The sequence below is a fragment of the Coregonus lavaretus genome (assembly GCF_964263955.1).
Source record: "Coregonus lavaretus genome assembly, chromosome: 3".
Taxonomy (NCBI): Eukaryota; Metazoa; Chordata; class Actinopteri; order Salmoniformes; family Salmonidae; genus Coregonus; species Coregonus lavaretus.
In genome coordinates this window covers 20,959,605-20,981,700 of record NC_139990.1, presented here as the reverse complement: position 1 = coordinate 20,981,700, position 22,096 = coordinate 20,959,605, and the positions used below count along the sequence as shown (strand labels likewise).

The 22,096-nt window shown below is 45.0% G+C and overlaps 1 protein-coding gene across 2 annotated transcripts; it reads right to left on the bottom strand.

Annotated features, from left to right (window-relative positions):
* Positions 1 to 3: 3 nt before the first annotated feature.
* Positions 4 to 9,925, bottom strand: cyp51 (cytochrome P450, family 51). 2 transcript variants are annotated; one of them, XM_084158579.1, is made up of 11 exons: positions 9,480 to 9,925; positions 9,239 to 9,337; positions 8,867 to 9,043; positions 8,555 to 8,681; positions 5,617 to 5,791; positions 5,194 to 5,313; positions 3,248 to 3,443; positions 2,772 to 2,867; positions 2,308 to 2,476; positions 1,873 to 2,021; positions 4 to 805 (listed from the first exon to the last, which is right to left on the bottom strand). In XM_084158579.1, the coding sequence occupies exons 1-11, from the start codon at positions 9,681 to 9,683 to the stop codon at positions 713 to 715; spliced, it is 1,605 nt and encodes a 534-aa protein (XP_084014705.1). In that variant the 5' UTR covers positions 9,684 to 9,925; the 3' UTR covers positions 4 to 712. The 2 variants fall into 2 exon arrangements, with proteins under 2 accessions (XP_084014705.1, XP_084014706.1); XM_084158580.1 differs by lacking the exon at positions 4 to 805 and having other exon boundaries at positions 946 to 2,021.
* Between the last annotated feature and the right edge of the window lie 12,171 nt (positions 9,926 to 22,096).

Sequence of the window (22,096 nt, the reverse complement as noted above, 5' to 3'; positions counted from 1 at the left end):
AGATGTGGTCGCAACGTTTTTTTTAATTCAGCTTCATGACACAACAATTTGATTTTACAGGTACACATTTAATTCGTTCTAACAGTTGTATAACAAAATAAAACTTTAACTAAAATGTGAATCTGTTATGGGGTAAATGTACAGTCAATGCAATTATGGTGTAAAGACAAATTGGACATGAGATTTTGCCTCCTGGAATTCACATGGGATCATCTCTGACATTATTTTTTATATATAAAGGGCCAATGTTCACAAAACTAGGCTTCAAATAGTCAAATCAATCAAAACAAAATTGACTAATAATTTTCCATTGTCACGGCACTACATTGGTCATACTGACCCATATTACCCTGACCTTCTAACATTCCCACTCAATACACTTAGTCGTGTTTATTAGGGCACACAGCAGAAAACAGAAATGTGTCTTGTTGAGCAAGTGCAGGTTGTCCCTCCCTGTTTCAAGTCCCTTTTCTTTGTTTGACCCAGCTCAGGTCCTCTTATCTTTGTACAATTATATGAATGGGCAGTAGTACATACAGTCAGTGCTCGTCAGTTTGATCACTGATCTCTTTGAAGGATCAGTGGTTTTACTATTTCTCACTGCTCTGTAAAAGGCAGTGCTTTTTACTCCAGTAATATCCATCCTTACTGTAATAGTGTCACTCATACACACAGAAGACTATCACATTTCAGACAGTGGAAGCTTGAAAGCCTACACTGAGCACCAAAAGTATTGGGACAGTGACACATTTGTTGTTGTTTTGGCTCTGTACTTTTGGCTCTGTACTTTGAAATGATACAATGACTGATATTTATGCCTCTAACTTTCTCACTCATTATTCATGATTCATTCAGGATCATCTGTAATCATGGTAGCATCCACATTAATGTAGAAGTGTTTAGAAACATTATATTCTTATTTACAATAAAAGTGACTCCAAAATGACACACTACATTATTTACCATGCATTTCTATTGGGCACAAAATAATCTGAAATACAACCAAAACAATTAGCAAATGCATTCAACAAGTTTGTAGTCACAAGCATGATGTAATCTTTGCGTGCTAGAAATATGGGACCAAATACTACAATTCTGACTACTTTAAAACACATAAGTGAATTTGTACCAATATTTTTGGTCCCCTAAAATTGGGGGACTATGTACAAAAAGTGCTGTAATTTCTAAACGGTTCACCCGATATGGATGAAAATACCCTCAAATTAGAGCTGACAGTCTGCACTTTAACCTCAAAGTCACAGAGGCATAAATATCATAGTCATTGTATCATTTCAAATCCAAAGTGCTGGAGTACAGATCCAAAACAACAAGAAATTTGTCACTGTCCCAATACTTTTGGAGCTCACTGTATATGTATTACCATGACAGTTGAAATAGAATGGCCAAAAGATTAAGCCTGGTCCCAGATCTGTTTGTGCTGTATACTGTAGCCAAATCCTATGGTCATTGGCATAACTGCACAAACAGATCTAATCTGGGATTAGACTACAAAAGAGAAGCCGTTAGTGAAGAAACAAACTGATTCAGTGTACATTCTAACAACTCGTAAACATAAGGTGAGGGCAACACAAAGTAAAGTTGTTTGATTTCCACCAAGTACAACAATTTTCTCTAAATCAAACCATTTAAGGTAAGTAAGGTTGTTTGTTGAGGGAACTCTGAAATGGCTCCCTATTTCCTATATAGTGCACTACTTTTGGCCGCAGCCCTATGACGCTCTGGACAAAATTAGTACACTATAGAATAGGAAGCCATTTTGGACAAAGCCTTGCTCTTCTCCTGGGTGTAACCTCTTCTCTGCTGTGTTTTGCTCTGTGTCTTTTAGTGTTGCCTCCTCTTGTATCTGATGACTGGGTTGTGTGGGGTGTGGATCATGGTTGTGTAGTTGATTGTGGGGAAGTAGCCATCGACCAGGTCAAATTCGTAAAGGCGCAGCATGGTAGACCAGATGGTCTTGATCTGAACATAGGCAAAGTTCTCCCCAATGCAGCGGTGTCGACCTAGAAGACAGAGAACATCAGTGTTTTGTAATGAGGGTAAAATCAGGTGAAACTTTGTGGCGTGAGACAGCTTGGTATGGTAGTAAAGTTCATATTTTCATATATTGAGCAAGAGCCCTACCTACTGACAAAATACTTATTTACATATGAGAACACACTGTATTACAGATGTTTCCCCTACCATTGTGTATATGCTTTGACACTCATGTTTTCTCTTAAAGATGGCAGATCACCTAACTTATAACATGCTGTTAATAGGGATGAAATAACAACAAAATATTCTTACCGGCTCCAAAGGGCACATAAGCAAATTTCTCAACTGCGGCAGGGTTATCATTGAGGAAGCGGTCAGGCCTAAACTCCATCCTCTCTGTCCAGGTGTCCTGCAGACGGTGGTTGACCGTCGGGGACACACACACCTGGTGGCCGGCTGGGATGGTGTAGCCTGCTGCAGTCTGGGGGTGGATGGAAGCAAAGGGTCAGGGTTGTTCAATGGTCACTCACCTATTATACACATGCATTTAGCTGGGTTGGGGCTCCATTCCATTTCAATGTAAAAAAAAAAAAAAAAAACTTTTATATGGACAATTTAAATTATGGCCATTTCTCTCTCAAATTCAGTGTCCCCAAAAACAATTGACACTTTTTTTTTACTGATATTCTAATGGAATTGTAAAATCTCTATGAAGGTAGTAGGAATAACTTCATGGGCATTCGTAACTGCCCAACAAATAATGACATTGATCATACCTGAGGAGAGCGTGCCATTCTCATCATGGTCATGATGGGTGGACGGAGTCGGAGGGTCTCTTTCAAACAGCGGTCCAACAAAGTCAGGTCCTTCAGCTGATGAATGAACAAGAGAACAGGACTAGGTAAGTAAAGACCATGTCAAATATTTAAATGATCAAAACTGTCGAAATGAATAGCTGAACTTATGGTTTAGCAGTCTAGAAAAACGGTTCTAAGCTGAAGTTGCTTACATACAATATCCAACTACCCAGTTTAAATGGAATATGGTCAAAAAATAAACTGATCTAAATAAGTTTCAACAAAATAATTCATACAAATGAATGTACCAATTATGTAATATAATTATGTGAATATAGTCTTAACACATTTGTAAGCCAGTATAAAAACATAATTCATATTTTCAACAACAAAGTTCTAGTGTAGTCTATGGCCATTTATGTGCAGTTGGCAATATGCCAGTTATGGATTATAACCTGGTCAAAGTTGAGTGGGGGCAGGTCTTCACCACATGCAGTTTTCTGTTCAGCGTAGCAGCGGTTCTGTAGGGCCTTATCTTTGCCCAGGAAGAAGCCCAACCAGGAACTAGTGGTGGAGGATGTGTGCTGTCCAGCCAGGAGTAGACCAATCAGCATGCCCGCTATCTCATCATCATTCAGGGGCCGCCCATCCCTTAAAAAGGGCAGAAATAGTTACGACTAAAATGGGGAATCAGTCTAAAATGGTTAAACAGTTGTAGAACACCTTTAAACCAAACACCCATTCACTTCAGTTCTGTGGGGAGGTATAGATACTTATCCCATACAGTGAGGGAAAAAAGTATTTGATCCCCTCCTGATTTTGTACATTTGCCCACTGACAAAGAAATGATCCGTCTATAATTTTAATGGTAGGTTTATTTGAATAGTGAGAGTCAGAATAACAACAACAAAAATTATAAATTGATTTGCATTTTAATGAGGGAAATAAGTATTTGACCCCCTCTCAATCAGAAAGATTTCTGGCTCCCAGGTGTCCTTTTATACAGGTAACAAACTGAGATTAGGAGCACACTGTTAAAGGGAGTGCTCCTAATCTCAGTTTGTTACCTGTATAAAAAACACCTGTCCACAGAAGCAATCAATCAATCAGATTCCAAACTCTCCACCATGGCCAAGACCAAAGAGCTATCCAAGGATGTCAGGAACAAGATAGTAGACCTACACAAGGCTGGAATGGACTACAAGACCATCTCTAAGCAGCTTGGTGAGAAGGTGACAACAGTTGGTGCGATTATTCGCAAATAGAAGAAACACAAAAGAACTGTCAATCTCCCTCGGCCTGGGGCTCCATGCAAGATTTCACCTCGTGGAGTTGCAATTATCATGAGAACGGTGAGGAATCAGCCCAGAACTACACGGGAGGATCTTGTCAATGATCTCAAGGCAGCTGGGACCATAGTCACCAAGAAAACAATTGGTAACACACTACACCGTGAAGGACTGAAATCCTGCAGCGCCCGCAAGGTCCCCCTGCTCAAGAAAGCACATATACAGGCCCGTCTGAAGTTTGCCAATGAACATCTGAATGATTCAGAGCAGAACTGTGAAAGTGTTGTGGTCAGATGAGACCAAAATCGAGATCTTTGGCATCAACTCAACTCGCCGTGTTTGGAGGAGGAGGAATGCTGCCTATGACCCCAAGAACACCATCCCCACCGTCAAACATGGAGGTGGAAACATTATGCTTTGGTGGTGTTTTTCTGCTAAGGGGACAGGACAACTTCACCGCATCAAAGGGACGATGCACGGGGCCATGTACCGTCAAATCTTGGGTGAGAACCTCCTTCCCTCAGCTAGGGCATTGAAAATGGGTCGTGGATGGGTATTCCAGCATGACAATGACCCAAAACACACGGCCAAGGCAACAAAGGAGTGGCTCAAGAATAAGCACATTAAGGTTCTGGAGTGGCCTAGCCAGTCTCTAGACCTTAATCCCATAGAAAATCTGTGGAGGGAGCTGAAGGTTCGAGTTGCCAAACGTCAGCCTCGAAACCTTAATGACTTGGAGAAGATCTGCAAAGAGGAGTGGGACAAAATCCCTCCTCAGATGTGTGCAAACCTAGTGGCCAACTACAAGAAACGTCTGACCTCTGTGACCTTGGTGGTTTTGCCACCAAGTACTAAGTCATGTTTTGCAGAGGGGTCAAATACTTATTTCCCTCTTTGAAATGCAAATCAATTTATAACATTTTTGACATGCATTTTTCTGGATTTTTTGTTGTTGTTATTCTGTCTCTCACTGTTCAAATAAACCTACCATTAAAATGATAGACTGATCATGTCTTTGTCAGTGGGCAAACGTACAAAATCAGCAGGGGATCAAATACTTTTTTTCCTCACTGTATGTATTAATACTGGCATCTGTCCCACTTATATCTTACTTGTAGGTGGCATCTATGAGGGTCTGCAGCATGTCGTCCACTTTCTCTCCAGAGCTTCTGCGTTTCTGGGTGACCTTGTAGAAGATGTTCTTGATCTCCCTGTGTGCTCTGTCCCTTCGTCTGTACAAAAATTACAAAACCTGTGTTTTTTCCTGCCTTATCGAAGTAAGACATTCTCATATTGCTATTACAGAATGAATACAGTAGAATTAAGTCCAACTCAGTCTATCACCCAGAACCCTAACTTGAGGATAGAACAATGAGACAGTATGAATGAAGTTTCATGAATAATCATTTCCAGAAACCGTTCTGGTAACTCAGTCTAATTTGGTCTTTCACACAAAAAACCTAACCTGAAGGTGGAACAGTTTGAATTGACCCTTGGTTGAGGACAGAAAAGTATGAATGAAGTCTTTCTCTTACCTGAAACTGGGCAGCGGCAGCCAGCCAGGCAGCAGCCAGGCAGCATGGCTGAAGCCCCCGTCCAGGTCTGCGTAGAGCTGGGCCACCTTCTCGTCCAACATGCTGCGGATCTCCTTCCCATGCAGACAGGCACTGGCCGTCAGGATGATAAGCTCCGACAGGGCCTCAAACAGGTCTGAGAGAGGGAGAAGTAGCGAGATGGGGAGAGAGGAAGGAGTGCGAGAGAGGTGGAGATAGAGATGGAAAGAGTGAATGAGTGAGAGAAAGAGAACAGAGGTCAGAATTGCTGACTGGATACAGTGACTTGTTGAATTGCTATTGTGTTGCCTTACAACCTGGAATTAAAATTATGGTGGAAAATAAGTATTTGGTCACCTACAAACAAGCAAGATTTCTGGCTCTCACAGACCTGTAACTTCTTCTTTAAGAGGCTCCTCTGTCCTCCACTCGTTACCTGTATTAATGGCACCTGTTTGAACTTGTTATCAGTATAAAAGACACCTGTCCACAACCTCAAACAGTCACACTCCAAACTCCACTATGGCCAAGACCAAAGAGCTGTCAAAGGACACCAGAAACAAAATTGTAGACCTGCACCAGGCTGGGAAGACTGAATCTGCAATAGGTAAGCAGCTTGGTTTGAAGAAATCAACTGTGGGAGCAATTATTAGGAAATGGAAGACATACAAGACCACTGATAATCTCCCTTGATCTGGGGCTCCACGCAAGAGCTCACCCCGTGGGGTCAAAATGATCACAAGAACGGTGAGCAAAAATCCCAGAACCACACGGGGGGACCTAGTGAATGACCTGCAGAGAGCTGGGACCAAAGTAACAAAGCCTACCATCAGTAACACACTACGCCGCCAGGGACTCAAATCCTGCAGTGCCAGACGTGTCCCCCTGCTTAAGCCAGTACATGTCCAGGCCCGTCTGAAGTTTGCTAGAGTGCATTCGGATGATCCAGAAGAGGATTGGGAGAATGTCATATGGTCAGATGAAACCAAAATATAACCTTTTGGTAAAAACTCAACTCGTCGTGTTTGGAGGACAAAGAATGCTGAGTTGCATCCAAAGAACACCATACCTACTGTGAAGCATGGGGGTGGAAACATCATGCTTTGGGGCTGTTTTTCTGCAATGGGACCAGGACGACTGATCCGTGTAAAGGAAAGAATGAATGGGGCCATGTATCGTGAGATTTTGAGTGAAAACCTCCTTCCATCAGCAAGGGCATTGAAGATGAAACGTGGCTGGGTCTTTCAGCATGACAATGATCCCAAACACACCGCCCGGGCAACGAAGGAGTGGCTTCGTAAGAAGCATTTCAAGGTCCTGGAGTGGCCTAGCCAGTCTCCAGATCTCAACCCCATAGAAAATCTTTGGAGGGAGTTGAAAGTCTGTGTTGCCCAGCGACAGCCCCAAAACATCACTGCTCTAGAGGAGATCTGCATGGAGGAATGGGCCAAAATACCAGCAACAGTGTGTGAAAACCTTGTGAAGACTTACAGAAAACGTTTGACCTGTGTCATTGCCAACAAAGGGTATATAACAAAGTATTGAGAAACTTTTGTTATTGACCAAATACTTATTTTCCACCATAATTTGCAAATAAATTCATTAAAAATCCTACAATGTGATTTTCTGTTTTTTTTTTCTCATTTTGTCTGTCATAGTTGACGTGTACCTATGATGAAAATTACAGGCCTCTCTCATCTTTTAAAGTGGGAGAACTTGCACAATTGGTGGCTGACTAAATACTTTTTTCCCCCACTGTATATACTGAGATCATGTGACAGATCATGTGACACTTAGATTGCACACAGGTGGACTTTATTTAACTAATTATGTGACTTCTGATGGTAATTGGTTGCACCAGATCTTATTTAGGAGCTTCATAGCAAAGGGGGTGAATACATATGCACGCACCACTTTTCCGTTATTTATTTTGTATAATTTTTTTGAAACAAGTAATTTTTTTCATTTCACTTCACCAATTTGTGTATGTCCATTACATGAAATCCAAATAAAAATCCATTTAAATTACAGTTTGTATTGCAACAAAATAGGAAAATCGCCAAGGGGGATGAATACTTTTGCAAGGCACTGTAACTTTGACTGTGCGCTACGGCTCAAATGTTATGACGTGTAACAAGTGATATGTGTTCATAAACAGCAACGACTCGCAAACAGATTATATCAAGAGTGTGAAGCAAAAGGCTGCAGTCATTAGCAATCCATTAAGCATCTGCATGTGCATGGGAGATCACTGCACTCTTGAGCAACGTAATGCTACAGTACGTGACAACACATTTTGACTAGATTAGCCTCTTGCTTCTTACTCTCCTTGTTCATGTCAGAAGTCGCTCTGTTAAAACACTACTTTTGGTAATGTCATATCGCTACCCTACCTTTACAGAAAAAAATTAACTATATCTTAAAATGGATGGCAAGGTTCAAACTGTATTACAGTAGTTTACAACACATTGATTACGTGTGTATTGTTTTGTTTTGCTAGGTATTACTACACTGCATTTCGCTGCACCTGCGATAACATCTGCAAGTCTGGGTTTGCGACCAATAAACTTTGATTTGATTTAGTTATGAGGTATTACTAGAGAACTTGTTGATGGGAAATTGTGCTAAATGGGTCATTTTCTGAACAGTTGACACTGTACTTCACCAAGTCCCTACCTCATGAGCTCTTATAGGTCTGAAAGGATTGAATAAGTATACTGTATTCATAATTCAACTTTGCAATCTGATAGGCCAAGTGGAAAATGTGTAATTCTGCTTACGTCTTTTCAATCCTTTTAGGTCTACATTAAGTGGCTAAAGTAGGGACTAGGGGTAGATTTGGAACTGGGCATTTGGATTTATTTCCACATGGAATACTGTAGAAACTATCAGACCGGTTGTAATGGCTCTGTCATCTTACTTTCTTCCCCACTGTCTCCCCATCGTGAAAAGTACTCCTTAGTTTCCTCCTCGATGATTTCAACGTGCTGTTTGAAATGCGTGATGTTCAGTCCTGTCTTAAACATCTTCTTCTGTTCCAGGAAAATCTACAAAAGAAAATGAGTGGCAAAATTAGACTTAATTAGCTAAGTCAATACTTAGTTTATGATAGGTTTATGTGATGAAACAATGGACAAACAAACTTCTGGCAAGACTTCTTTATGTGTGGGGACATTCTCTCTACATTTGTGAGTGTGAATGGGAGTATCTGAGTAAGTATTTATTAGCTTACATGGTTAGGTACATCGTAGGCAACCCCTTTGCCAAAAACTGGCGTGGTCAATCGAGAATAGACATCCTCTGCATTGAGATCTTCGTTCTTGCTGTTGAACATCAGTGTGGCTGCCTCACTACCCAGGAGGTAGGTAAAGGTTTTTCCCACCATGGTAAAGCTGACAACAGGCCCATACTGTGAATATAAATAAAATAAACCTTATTTTAGCACCTACTATAACTGGCACTTTCAAATGGCACTATACACCAGTAAGGTTCAAAAGCTGTATGATATGAAATAAGTTATTGTAACATTTTGTAAACAAAAATAAGTAGCACTTTGAGCACTAAAATATATGAAGTATACTTTGCAGCAGTACTGTATTCTTACCTTCTCATATGCATTCTCCAGAAATTCAATGGGACTTTTCCCAAATGCTATGGCATGACCCAGAAATGGAATGCTAGAAGGTATGTATGGTGGGTATTTCTGAGAAAATAAAAACATTAATTTAGTTTCAGGAATACAATACACAAGTCAATTGATGTTGCACAATATGCAATAGACTATGATGAGGCGTGAATATATATATATATATATATCTCAACTGATTTATTTTTCATGTACATACCTTGTCTTCGTCTGAAGAAGATTGTGACTGTTTGAGCACCAGTTTAGAAATATATCCCAAAGTTAGGGTGATCACAGACACTGCAAGGACCACCGATGTCACGTTGTCACTCATTTTCCCGACTGTATTTTCTAGTAGCATACTACTAACTTTATATAAATGCATAGCCATTGTCACGTCTTCTGTTGTTTCTTTCAATTCCATGTAAAATATTGTAAACCACAGCGTCAGACCGTAATCCGGTTGTGATGTCACTTCTACACCATCTAATTCGGTTTTCCAGAAGGCTCGAGGCTATTTGTATAAATGTGTAATGCACAGTCAAATCCCTCTTTATTCCAATAGCATAGTTTATTCCCTTATAACGCTAAATGATAAGAAGTGACAGCTAGTACTGTTTCACAGCATCTCCACCTGTCGATATGAAGCTAGTCCTGCCCCCGCCTGACAAATAAAGGCATTTCATTGGCTATTCGCTGTGTGTCCATCAGCTCCGCGGCTGCCTTCCTGCACTCTGGTTGGCTGTCACTACCTGGACTGATGTCTGGCTATATGATGTCATGCCCGAGTACAAACCAATCGACACATCTTAACTCCTCCACATTTACTGGATTGGTTGAATGGTGCAGAAGACACCCTCCCCCGACATCTTTTTATTTACTTCTCAAGACAGTTGCGGTGATCGAGAGCATCAAAACGACTGCAGGCGATTGCTGACTGACTGATCTACAAATCAGCTTGCGTCCAGTAGCGATCACTATCTGATTTATGGTATAACCTCATTTTGATTAGTTCAGAGGCAATGAATTACATATTTAAATTGTTTAGTGAAGTCTGTTTAAAGTGATTGAGCAATGTTGCCTGTCTGCCTTCCCAAAGACATCGGTCTTCAAACCAGTGGAGGGGTGCTTACTCTGGTGAGATACGTTTAGCCTCTTGTGAATTGAAGGAAAAGTATGAATGCACGCCACTGCTTGCATCATAAATAACTACTCATTATTGTTTGCAGATCAGTCAGTCACAATTTACACATGATACATCACGGTTTTGATGCTCTCGAACACGGCCAATATGTAGGGGATCTAGTTCTATATCGTGGAGCTCCGCCCCATAGGGGAGCTCTGCTCCTATTGGTTTACCCACTGCCCTAAGGCAGCATCAGCCTGAGACAAAATTATGCACACACCTGCAGCCAATAGGAGTACAGGTGTCCCTATAAGAGGGGATGCCTCCCCTCGATCAGCCTCCCTTTATCTTCAGCGACTGGACTAGACTGAAGAAGCCAAGAAGACACGAAGAAAAGACTCAGGACGAAGATACGCCGTCGATTTTCCAGTTCATCGACGTTGTCCTAGAATGAGCACACCAGGAGATTTTCCACCCCCAAAAGCTCTTTTCAGAGCTCAATGCAGATGCTCCTCCATGGCGGCCGGTGACTCCCACGACTTATGTTTCGTGTGTTTAGGGTCCCTGCATGCCAAAGAGGGCGTCTGCAGTCCCCCTAATTGCGCCTCCTGCGCCCTCCTTTCTGTAAAGGAGAGGAAGCAGCGTTGGGCGTTTTTTAGGGAGGATATCCCCCTAGAGGACGTGCTGTCGATTTTAGCCTCTGCTTCAGAGGCATCATCTGACGGCGCAGACTCAGGGGACGATAGGGACTTTGAGGATGAGGCTGACCTTCCAATGGAACAGTCAGACCCCATCCCTCATACCTTCAAGCCCCCCTATCCTTTGGATAGAGAGAGGGCTGGTAGTTCCTATGACGACACGGGCTCTGAGAAATCAGAAGCCCTGTCCTTCGCTGCAGCATCTCTGAGAGCGGATTTTCCGGGTCTCATAGAGAGAGTTGCCAGACGGTTGGAGATACCGCTGCCCCCTATTCCCTCCGCCGCGGAGGTTGATTTAATGGGGGGCGGCCCGTACTCCAGGCCAAGAAGAGCGGCAGAGCCATTGGCTCCTGCCATGCCTTCATTGGCCAAATACGTCGAGGGCTCATGGGAGGCACCTTTAGCCGCGCGTTCGCCGGCTAAAACGTACCTCCCATTCACTAGAGTGGAGGGAAGGTTCCAGGGCCAAAACAAAGGAATCCCCAGGTTAGAGAGCGCCATGGCAGCGTATCTCGTACCGGGTTCGAGTCCTTGGCCCTCTTCCAAAAAAGCCATGTTGCCATCTCAAAAGGACCGCCTCACAGTGCAGCTGTTAGAGAAGTCCTTTAATTTGGGAGCCCAAGCTGTAGCAGCAGCTAACAATATTGCCCTCTTGGCAGCCGCTCTGTCCCGTTTAACCACGGGTAAGACAGAGCTGGAGCCAGAGGAGGTGGAGGAGGCGTCCAGGATTTCTGGCGCCATCCTACACCTAACACAGGCATCGGCCGTCTGTTCCGGGAGGTCCATGTCCACCTCGGTGGTCGCGGAGCGACACCTCTGGTTGTCTTTGACGACCATGAAGGAAGCAGACAGGACGTCCCTCTTGAACGCCCCCCTCCCTGACGACGGACTTTTCGGAGTCGCCGTCAAGGAGGCGACGGAGAGGTTTTCAAGACTGGACGAGGAGAAGAAGCAGTTGGCCAGACACTTGCCATTGGCAAGGAGGTTAGGCCCTGCGCCGTCACAAGGACCATCGACTTCCGCCCCCCAGAGTAGACAAGGGTCTACGGCGAGGCGGCGTATCCGGCGCCAGTCGGCGGCCACAGGAGGCAGGAGAGCGGGCTCAGCCCCCCCAGCAGCCACGGTGGCCCCGTTGCAGCCGGCAAGGGAGGTGGTGAAGACTCCGACCTGGGCCCCCAAGGGAGGCCACAAGAGGAGGCGCACATGACGGGACGCGGGGGAGCGGATGGAGGTCACGTCATCCTCGAACGCGACCACTGTTCCCCCCCACCCTTCGGTTGAAGGGATGGGTGATGATGCTTATGCTGTTGTTGATGTATGTAATAAAGAGTTGGCTCCACCTGACTTTGTCAAAAAAGAGCCCTTTTCCATAATACGTCCGAGAGCGTTCAAATCTCACCCTCTCTCACCTACCACTCTAAACGCCGTTCAGCCCACCAGGGGTGCGTTGCTGAACAGGCAGTTAGAGTAGGTACACATAACACTTCAATAAGAAGTGCGTCACAGAGCAGACAGCAGTCTCTGTCAGATTCTGACATGATGACGCAGTCGCTATTTGGGGATGGCGCACTATCACAGACCAAGGTCTCTGTTAGTGCGATTCAGACCCATGCTGCGTTCACGGAGGGCCCGATTACCACGGTCACGACGGTGCCCAGTGTATCGGCGCCCCCACTTCTCTCTGAACGCGCCATTACTCACCACACTGAGCGTAGTTCAGCCCACCGAAGGTGCAGAGCTGAACGCACACAGGAGGTGAAAGGAGAAAAGATACCGAGACGCCGTCTTGGTATATCTCAAAGAGACCTCACATTACAGACTCCAAGGAGTGTTGTAGTGAGTGCCTCTCATAGCAGGCTACAGCCTCAGTCAGTTGACATGAGGACACAGCCACGGTTTGGGGATGGCGCACTATCGCAGACTAGGGTCTCGGTTAGTGCGATTCAGACCCACGCTGCGTTCACGGAGGGCCGGATTTCGAAGGTTACGGGAATAACTGACGTATCTGAGCCCCCACTTCTCACAGAACGCGCTAATACTCACACTGAGAGTGATTCAACCCACCAGAGGTGCAGAGTTGAACACACACAGAAGGTGAAGGCTAAGAAGGTATCAAGGCGCCGCCTTGGGTTACCTCATAGAGACCTCATATTACAGACTCCTAGGAGTGTTGTAGTGAGTGGCTCTAATAGCGAATTGCAGGCATCTACGATGACGCAATCGCTTACTGGGGATGGTGCCCTGTCGCAGGCTGTGGCCTCGGTCAGTGCAATTCAGACCCGTGCTGCGTTCACGGAGGGCAGGAATTCGACGGTTACGAGATTAACCGACGTTTCTGCCCCCCCTTTGGGTTCAGAACGCACCAATGTTTCCTCTCCCTTTCATGGGAGGCCCGCCTTGGGCTGTTCCACCTCCTCAGTGTCGAGGAACAGCGGCGGCAAGGGCCATAGAGGAATACAGGTCCTTCCTACTTAATGTACCACAGCTTCGCGCTCGGCCACTTTCTCTGCATTGCTGGCAGTGGCAGCGAAGCTGCACCCTCTCACGCTGGCTAGAACAGACGTTGCAGAAGGGTTATGCTCTCCAATTCCATCGGACCCCACCCCCGTTCAGGGGAGTGGTGGAGACGGTGATGAAAACGGCAGAAAAAGTGGCCGCTCTGGTTTCAGAGATTACGGAACTTTTGGCGAAGGAGGCGGTCACAGTGGTTCCCCAGGAGCAAAGGAACAAGGGGCTATATTCGCCCTACTTCCTGGTGCCCAAAAAGACGGTGGGAATGAGGCCGATATTGGATTTACTCATTCTCAACGAGAGCGTAACCAAACGGCCCTTTCGAATGCTAACGACAAAACCTCTGCTGGAATGTGTCCAGAAGGGATACTTTTGTACGAGCATAGACCTAAAGGACGCGTACTTTCATGTGCCGGTACAGCCACGTCACAGGAAGTTTCTGCGATTCGCCTTTCAAGGGGTGGCGTACGAATACACGAGGATGCCATTTGGGTACGCCCTGGCACCTCGCACATTTTCCAAGTGTGTGGAGGCGGCATTGGAACCATTGCGTCGTCAGGGAATACGGCTATTAGCCTACCTAGACGACCTACTGGTTCTCGCCCCGTCAGCAGAGCTGGCGATCACTCACACAACACAGACAGTGATTCATCTCACATGTCTGGGGTTCGCTGTGAATTGGAAAAAGAGCGCCCCCTGGGCCAGTCATCAGATTGTCTACCTGGGGATACAGCTAGACACTGTAACGATGAGGGCTCGAATTTCGGACCCTCGAAGGGTAGCCTTGTTGCTAGCCCTGAGGAAGTGTCGTCCGAATCACACGGTGACGGCGCTGTCGATCATGTCACTCTTGGGTCTCATGTCGTCAGCCCACTCTGTGGTTCCGCTGGGACTCCTGCACATGCGCAGGATACAGCGATGGTTCGCCCAACTAAGACTAGACCCAGTGCGTCAACGTCATCGGTTGGTGGTGGTTCCCCTCTCGCTCAGTGCAGATCTGAACTATTGGAGAAACTCGCGCGTTCTCACGCACGGAGTCCCGATAGGCAAAGTGTCCTCCTACATCCCAGTGTTCACAGATGCGTCTCTGACGGGATGGGGAGGGACATGTCAGACCCAAGCGATAGGAGGTGTGTGGCCTCCTTCGAGTCGCCATATCAACCTCTTGGAGTTGGAAACGGTTCGACTGGTTCTGACCCACTTCGCGTCTATCCTACGGGGTCGCGATGTGCTGGTCTGGTCAGACAACCGGACCACAGTAGCCCACATAAATCGCCAGGGAGGAGTCAGGTCTCCTGCTCTCCACAAGGCGGCAGAGGAATTGTGGCTGTGGGCTCACGAGCACCTTCGCTCATTGAGAGCAGCACACATTCCGGGCTACTTGAACGTAGGAGCAGACCTCATGTCAAGAGGGGGTCCTCGAGACGACGAGTGGTGTCTGCATCCGGACATTGTTCTCCAGATTTGGGAACAGTTCGGGAGAGCCGAGGTGGATCTATTCGCGTCACGCGTGAACGCGCAATGTCCCCTATGGTTCTCTCTGAGGGAACAGGAAGAACCGCCACTGGGAAGAGACGCTTTTGCGCACTACCCGTGGCCGAGAGTTCTTCTGTATGCATTCCCTCCGTTGTCCTGCATTCTCCCACTGTTAGCCAGGGTGAGGAAGGGGGGGCTGTCAGTGATACTGGTAGCCCCCGATCGCCCAGGGGCTCCTTGGTTTGCGGAGATGAGTCAGATGTTGATTGCGCCACCTTGGCCAATTCCACATCGACGGGACGCGCTGTCTCAGGCGGGGGGCACGATAGGGCAGTTGCCCATAATCGGCCAACCACTGAAAGCCTGGCTGCTGAGAGGGACAGGCTAGAGCGCCGTGGGTTATCTGATGCGGTGATCAGGACCATACAGGGTTCACGTGCCAGTTCCACTTCTAAGATGTATGCCAGTAGATGGAACGTGTTTTCACGATGGTGTGTCACACAAGGTGTAGACCCCATGAGCTGTCAGGTTGAGAGTATTCTCTCTTTCCTACAGCTCATGTTTGATGAGCAGCGATCGCCCGCCACCATTAAGGTGTTTGCAGCGGCGATTTCAGCTTGTCATGAGGGGTTTGGCAGAGACAATGTCTTTAGCCACCCTCTAGTGAAACGTTTCCTTTTAGGAACGCGGCGGCTTAGGCCAACACCTAGAGCCACGCTTCCTCAGTGGGATTTGGCTTTGGTACTCAAAGCGCTATGTAAGTCGCCGTTCGAGCCATTGAATCAAATACCCCTCAAGATGCTGTCTATTAAGACAGCACTGTTGCTCGCTTTGACTACGGCTAAGCGTGTTAGTGATTTGTGTGCTCTTTCGACGAGACCCGACTGCCTAGCCATTAATGGCGATCTGAGCAGAGCGGTGTTACGTCCTAACCCGGCATTTGTGCCGAAGGTTATTAGGAGTTCATATAGATCACAGACCGTGGAGCTGTGGGCCTTTTCTCCTCCTCCTCATAGAGAGAGGAGTGAGGAAAGGCTCCATCGACTGTGCCCGGTATGCGCCTTAGCGTGTTACGTCGAGCGCACAGCAGCGATTAGGTCATCGCCTCAGCTGTTTGTGTGTCACGGTGCGGCTGCACTAGGGAGACCACTTTCGAAACAGCGTCTGTCTCATTGGCTTTGTGAGGGCATTAAGACAGCTTACGAGGCAGCGGGGCGACAATTGCCTCAGGGTATCAGAGCTCACTCCACTCGTGGAGTAGCAGCTTCTACTGCCCTTTTCAGAGGAACAGGGGTAGAGGATATATGTAGAGCGGCGTCATGGTCAACACCGTCTCCATTTATCTGTTTCTATCTCTTGGATATGTCTTCTAACTCTTTGGCTCAGTCTGTACTCAGCGTGGCTGAAGGGAGACTTTGAGCAAAATGGAGAGGAATGCAGGACTGTAGAGACGAGGTCTCTATCAGGTCCGCTTCTGATAGAAGGACATATTTTTGGCATGACTCCTGACTGACAGGTTTCAGTACAGTAGAGGGCATGTATTGATCTGCCCACCAGTGATTCACTGGAGTGGGGCGGCATGATGAGGGATAATAGTAGTAACTTGGTTACGATGCTATTAGACCGGTCATGTTTATTTGACGGAATGTGATGTCATCTATCTGCTGGTTCAGATTAGTATGAATCATGTTCTGGGATCTGCCCACTAATCTCTGGAGTTCCATTGATTGAGTGAGGCGGCCTACAGTATACACAATGTAGAGTGACACGTTGTGTCATTCCATTAGTGGTCGGTAGTATTGTAACAGGATATGAGGTACCATCTATCTGCTAGTACAGATTAGTATGGTTTATATTCTGGTGATCTGCCCACTAGTCATTGGGGTTGCCATTGGACTAGGTGGGGCGGGTTTTTAACCGATGACGCAGTATATGTTGACACTTGTAAGGTTACAGTGGTCACAGTACTGCGGGACTTGGTTTGCAGCCATTGCTAGGCCTGACCTTTTCATTTCGATGGGAAGTGTTGGGCTCGGCAGGGAGTACATTTTGGAGCGCTCCGCCTTAAACCAATAGGAGCAGAGCTCCCCTATGGGGCGGAGCTCCACGATATAGAACGATTAGTTACCGGAGTGTAACTCCAGTTCTATGAGTGGAGCGGAGCCCCATAGGACTTAAGGCCCTGCCGACCCTCTCTAGTCTGGCTGAAGATAAATATCTCGGGAGGCTGATTGAGGGGAGGCATCCCCTCTTATAGGGACACCTGTACTCCTATTGGCTGCAGGTGTGTGCATAATTTTGTCTCAGGCTGATGCTGCCTTAGGGCAGTGGGTAAACCAATAGGAGCAGAGCTCCCCTATGGGGCTCCGCTCCACTCATAGAACTGGAGTTACACTCCGGTAACTAATCGTTTCAGGCGTTTATTTTACACCTGCTACATTAGATTACTGCTGAGTGGGGCAGAATGTCTCAAGAGGAGAATCACATTGGTTGAACCACATACAGACTAGAATAGGTCTAGATGTCACAAAGTTCATTGGCTACTGTGGTCTACTAAACAGTGTGTCAACAGGGGCGTAATGATTACGCCGATTCTGTTGCTAAACATTTCTTAAACGGAACGAAACCGGGAGGGCCCTACCTGAATTTGTCCAATAGAAACTCTTGTTTGCTCTATTTGTTTCCGCTTGGTTCTTAAATGGTAAACAGTTTCCGTAATGAATACACCCCAGTTGTACAATCATGAAACTTTACATTTAATACAAAAAGGGGAAAATTTAAATTGTTATACCAGTGAACATTACAAAGCAATATGCCTAGATGTAGGCTATGTTTATGTAGTTTACATGGGTATAACTTGTAATCCAGATACTGTATATTATAATTTATTTCATAATCCATCAATACCCACTCTCATACAATGTTGATACATATCCAATTGCATTTATTCTCTTGGTCAAACAATAATCAATATTTTGGTATGGTCTTCACTTGGTAAATGTACATTTATGAAAAACAAATACTCCTCTCACTTTCCAACATCACAATGTCATGAACTATGCCTCTATTCATATGCCACATTTTACATAGTGTATTCAAAGTCTTATGGCTTTGGCATATATCTTGATGGCCTGAACCTGAGAGCAGAGTGTGTACTGCCAAGACCAGAGTCTTCATAAGTTGGTCAGCTATGATAGATGCCTCCTGGTCACTATGGAATAGGTCTCTTTTGTAAGATGTGCTCTGTGACAAAAGACAAAGTTGCAACATTACCTCACTTGCCAAGCATACAGTACACAACAATATCATTTGAATTGGAAATGTATTGTGGAATGCTTGTGTATCATCCCCACTGTTCCAGGAGACTTCAGAGCTGAGGTACTGTCCAATTGGGAATATTTGGTGTCTGTCACAGATCTGCTTAGGAGGTCTGGTGAGAGGATTCCCCTCCAGCTACACCTGCCTCAGAGACTGGAGCTGGCCCAGATCAGGAGATAAAGAATGGAGAAGGTTCCCTACAGGAAGTAGCATTGTGGAGTTGGTTTCAAATCAGTGTGGATACATGCATGATGACAGGTCCTTAGAATGTACACTAAATAGGCTACTAAATTACTATAATACCTATTTTGATAGTTCACATATTCTCTCAAATATAGTATTTCTGGCTACATAGAACATGCTCTGATGGTTTCTAACTACATTATGCATGATCCCTACCTTTCAACTCAAGATGATGTAAGCTTTGCATGGATGATATATATTTGAGGAGGTAGGAAATTGAGTTGTTATTGGCTATCAGCTTAGTAAGGTGCTCCAGCTCTCCGATGCTCTCAGGAATCTGCTGCACTACATTGTCTGAGAAGTCCAGTTCCCTTAAACGTCTTAGTTTCGACAAGGTCTTTGGCAGTATGGTTAGCTGACAAGAAGACACACAGATGATGAGAAACGTTTGATGTCTGTCCAAAATGTTAATGAATTGTATTTTAGCTCTAATGGTTGGTGCAAAAACGTTCTCTTCATTTATGCTCACATTTTAGTCATTTAGCAGGCGCTCTAATCCAGAGCGATTTACAGTTAGTGAGTGCATACATCATTTTTTTATTTTTCATACTGGCCCCCCGTGGGAATTGAACCCACAACCCTGGCGTTGCGTACGCCATGCTCTACCAACTGAGCTACAACAGAGCCTGGATTCAAACCAGGATCTCTAGTGGCACAGCTAGCACTGCGATGCAGTACCTTAGACCACTGCGCCACTCGGGAGCTTACCTTGATGCCTCTCCTGTGGCAGATTTTCAACTTTTCAAGTGATCTCAGATCACATACGTTCACAGGAAATAGGAAGAACCGATTATTGGAGTCATTGTATTTCTGATGGAACTCGTCTATCTGATTATCAGACAGGTCAAGCATTTAACATGGCGCAACTCAAGGGGGAACACAGTAAGCCAATTCCCCTGAAGTAGGAGCACTTGTACTCTTTTCAGGCCGGAAATTCCTTATGGAATGGTCTGAATTGAATTGTAGCTCAGATCCAAATGGATTAGACTTTGAAGTTGGTAGAGATGCTTGGGGAATGAACCAGTGAATCGGTTTTTGCTGCGATTCAGGTGCTGCAAGGTGTGGATTTCACCAATGTCAAATCAAATCAAATTTTATTTGTCACATACACGTGTTTAGCAGATGTTATAGTGGGTGTAGCGAAATGCTTGTGCTTCTAGCTCCGACAGTGCAGTAATATCTAACAAGTAATATCTAACAATTTCACAATTATTTATTCTGGAAGTGTTGGGGGGTAACTTAGATAATATGTTTTTACTGATGTCAAGCGGACATAGAGAAAGTCCAGAGCACAGACCCATTGGGAAGTTGAGGAGGTAGTTAATACTAAGATCCACTGAGGTCAACAATGAGCAATTTATTATGTTGAGGGGGAAATGAACCCTTGAGCATTCTGTTTTTCCTCATCAATTTATACACAATGCCCCATAATGACGAAGCAAAAACAGGTTTTTAGAAATGTTAGCAAATTTATAAAAAATAAAAAACTGAAATATCACATTTACATGAGTATTCAAACCCTTTACTGAGTACTTTGTTGAAGCACCTTTGTCAGCGATTACAGCCTCGAGTCTTCTTGGGTATGACGCTGCAAGCTTGGCACACCTGTATTTGGGGACTTTCTCCCATTCTTCTCTGCAGATCCTCTCAAGCGCTGTCAGGTTGGATGGGGAGGGTCTCTATTTTCAGGTCTCTCCAGAGATGTTCGACCGGGTTCAAGTGCTGGGCCACTCAAGGACATTCAGAGACTTGTCCCAAAGCCATTCCTGCATTGTCTTCGCTGTGTGCTTAGGGTCGTTGTCCTGTTGGAAGGTGAACCTTCGCCCCAGTCTGAGGTCCTGAGCACTCTGGAGCAGGTTTTCATCAAGGATCTCTCTTTACTTTGCTCCGTTCATCTTTCTCTCAATCCTGATTAGTCTCTGTCTCATGGCCTGAGAGTCCTTTAGGTGCCTTTTAGCAAACTCCAAGCGGGCTGTCATGTGCCTTTTACTGAGGAGTGGCTTTGTCTGGCCACTCTAACATAAAGGCCTGATTGGTGGAGTGCCGTAGAGATGGTTGTCCTTCTGGATGGTTCTCCCATCTCCACAGAGGAACTCTGGAGCTCTTTCAGAGGAACCATCAGGTTCTTGGTCACCTCCCTGACCAAGGCCCTTCTCCCCCGATTGCTCAGTTTGGCCGGGTGGCCAGGTCTAGGAAAGGGTCTTGGTGGTTCCAAACTTCTTCCATTTAAGAATGATGGAGGCCACTGTGTTCTTGGGGACCTTCAATGCTGCAGAAATGTTTTCGTACCCTTCCCCAGATCTGTGCCTCGACAGTCTCGGAGCTCTACGGACAATTCCTTTGACCTAATGGCTTGTAGAATGCACTGTAGATAGGTGTGTGCCTTTCCAAATAATGTCCAATCAATTGAATTTACCACAGGTGGATTCCAATCAAGTTGTAGAAACATCTCAAGGATGATCAGTGGAAACAGGATGCACCTGAGCTCAATTCCAAGTCTCATAGCAAAGGCTCTGCATATTTATGTAAATAAGGTAAGTCTGTTTTTTATTTTTAATACAATTGCAAAAATTTCTAAAAATGTGTTTTCTATTTGTCATTATGGGGTAGTGTGTGTAGATTGATGAGGGGAACATTTAAATTAATCAATTTTAGAGTAACACTAACGTAACACAATGTGTAAAAAGTGAAGGGGTCAAAATACTTTCAGAATGCACTGTAAGTCTGTTGCCATTTAGATTGAGAATTTCCAAGGTGGCGAGATCTCCAAAAGCAGATGGCAGGTGTTCCAGTTTGTTGTTGCTTGAATTGAGGTGTGTGATATTCTCCAACTGACAGATTTAATCAGGAAGCCTTACAATTTGATTATTATTAATGTCAAGGGCTTTGAGGATGTGCAGGGAGTGGACAGCTGAAGACATTGAAGTTAATTTCTTTCCTTGAAGAGATTAGAATTCCACATTGCTGAAGTCTTCTATTTCTTCTAGAAGTGTTTTTAGCTCATTGTTTGATAAAGTGAGGCATTTCACAGGTTTTTCCTGAATTCATTCCAAACAAAGGTTTTTCAGCCCTTTGCTGTTCAAAGATAGACCAAGAATCTGCACTATCATGAATATGTCTTCCACCATTATATCTGACTTGTATGAACTTAACTTGCGAAACATAGATAGCAGTTAGATTTGGGGCTCTATTCAATACGTTTTGGCAGAAGTTCAGCATTACAGCGTGATTTAATTTTAAAGACAATGTTCCCGCATTACCGGAGACTGCGTTCAAGTTAAACGCTGCATATGTCGGCTCAATCCAAAATTATTTTTACATTTCTAGTCCGCAATTTGTAACGGTTCAGTGACACAGATTGAATAGAGCCCAAAATGCATCTGTCATTTCCATACAGTTACAATTATGGCTACAAATGTTGTTGGTGAATGTTACAGTATTATACAAGGGGTGGGTCTAATCATG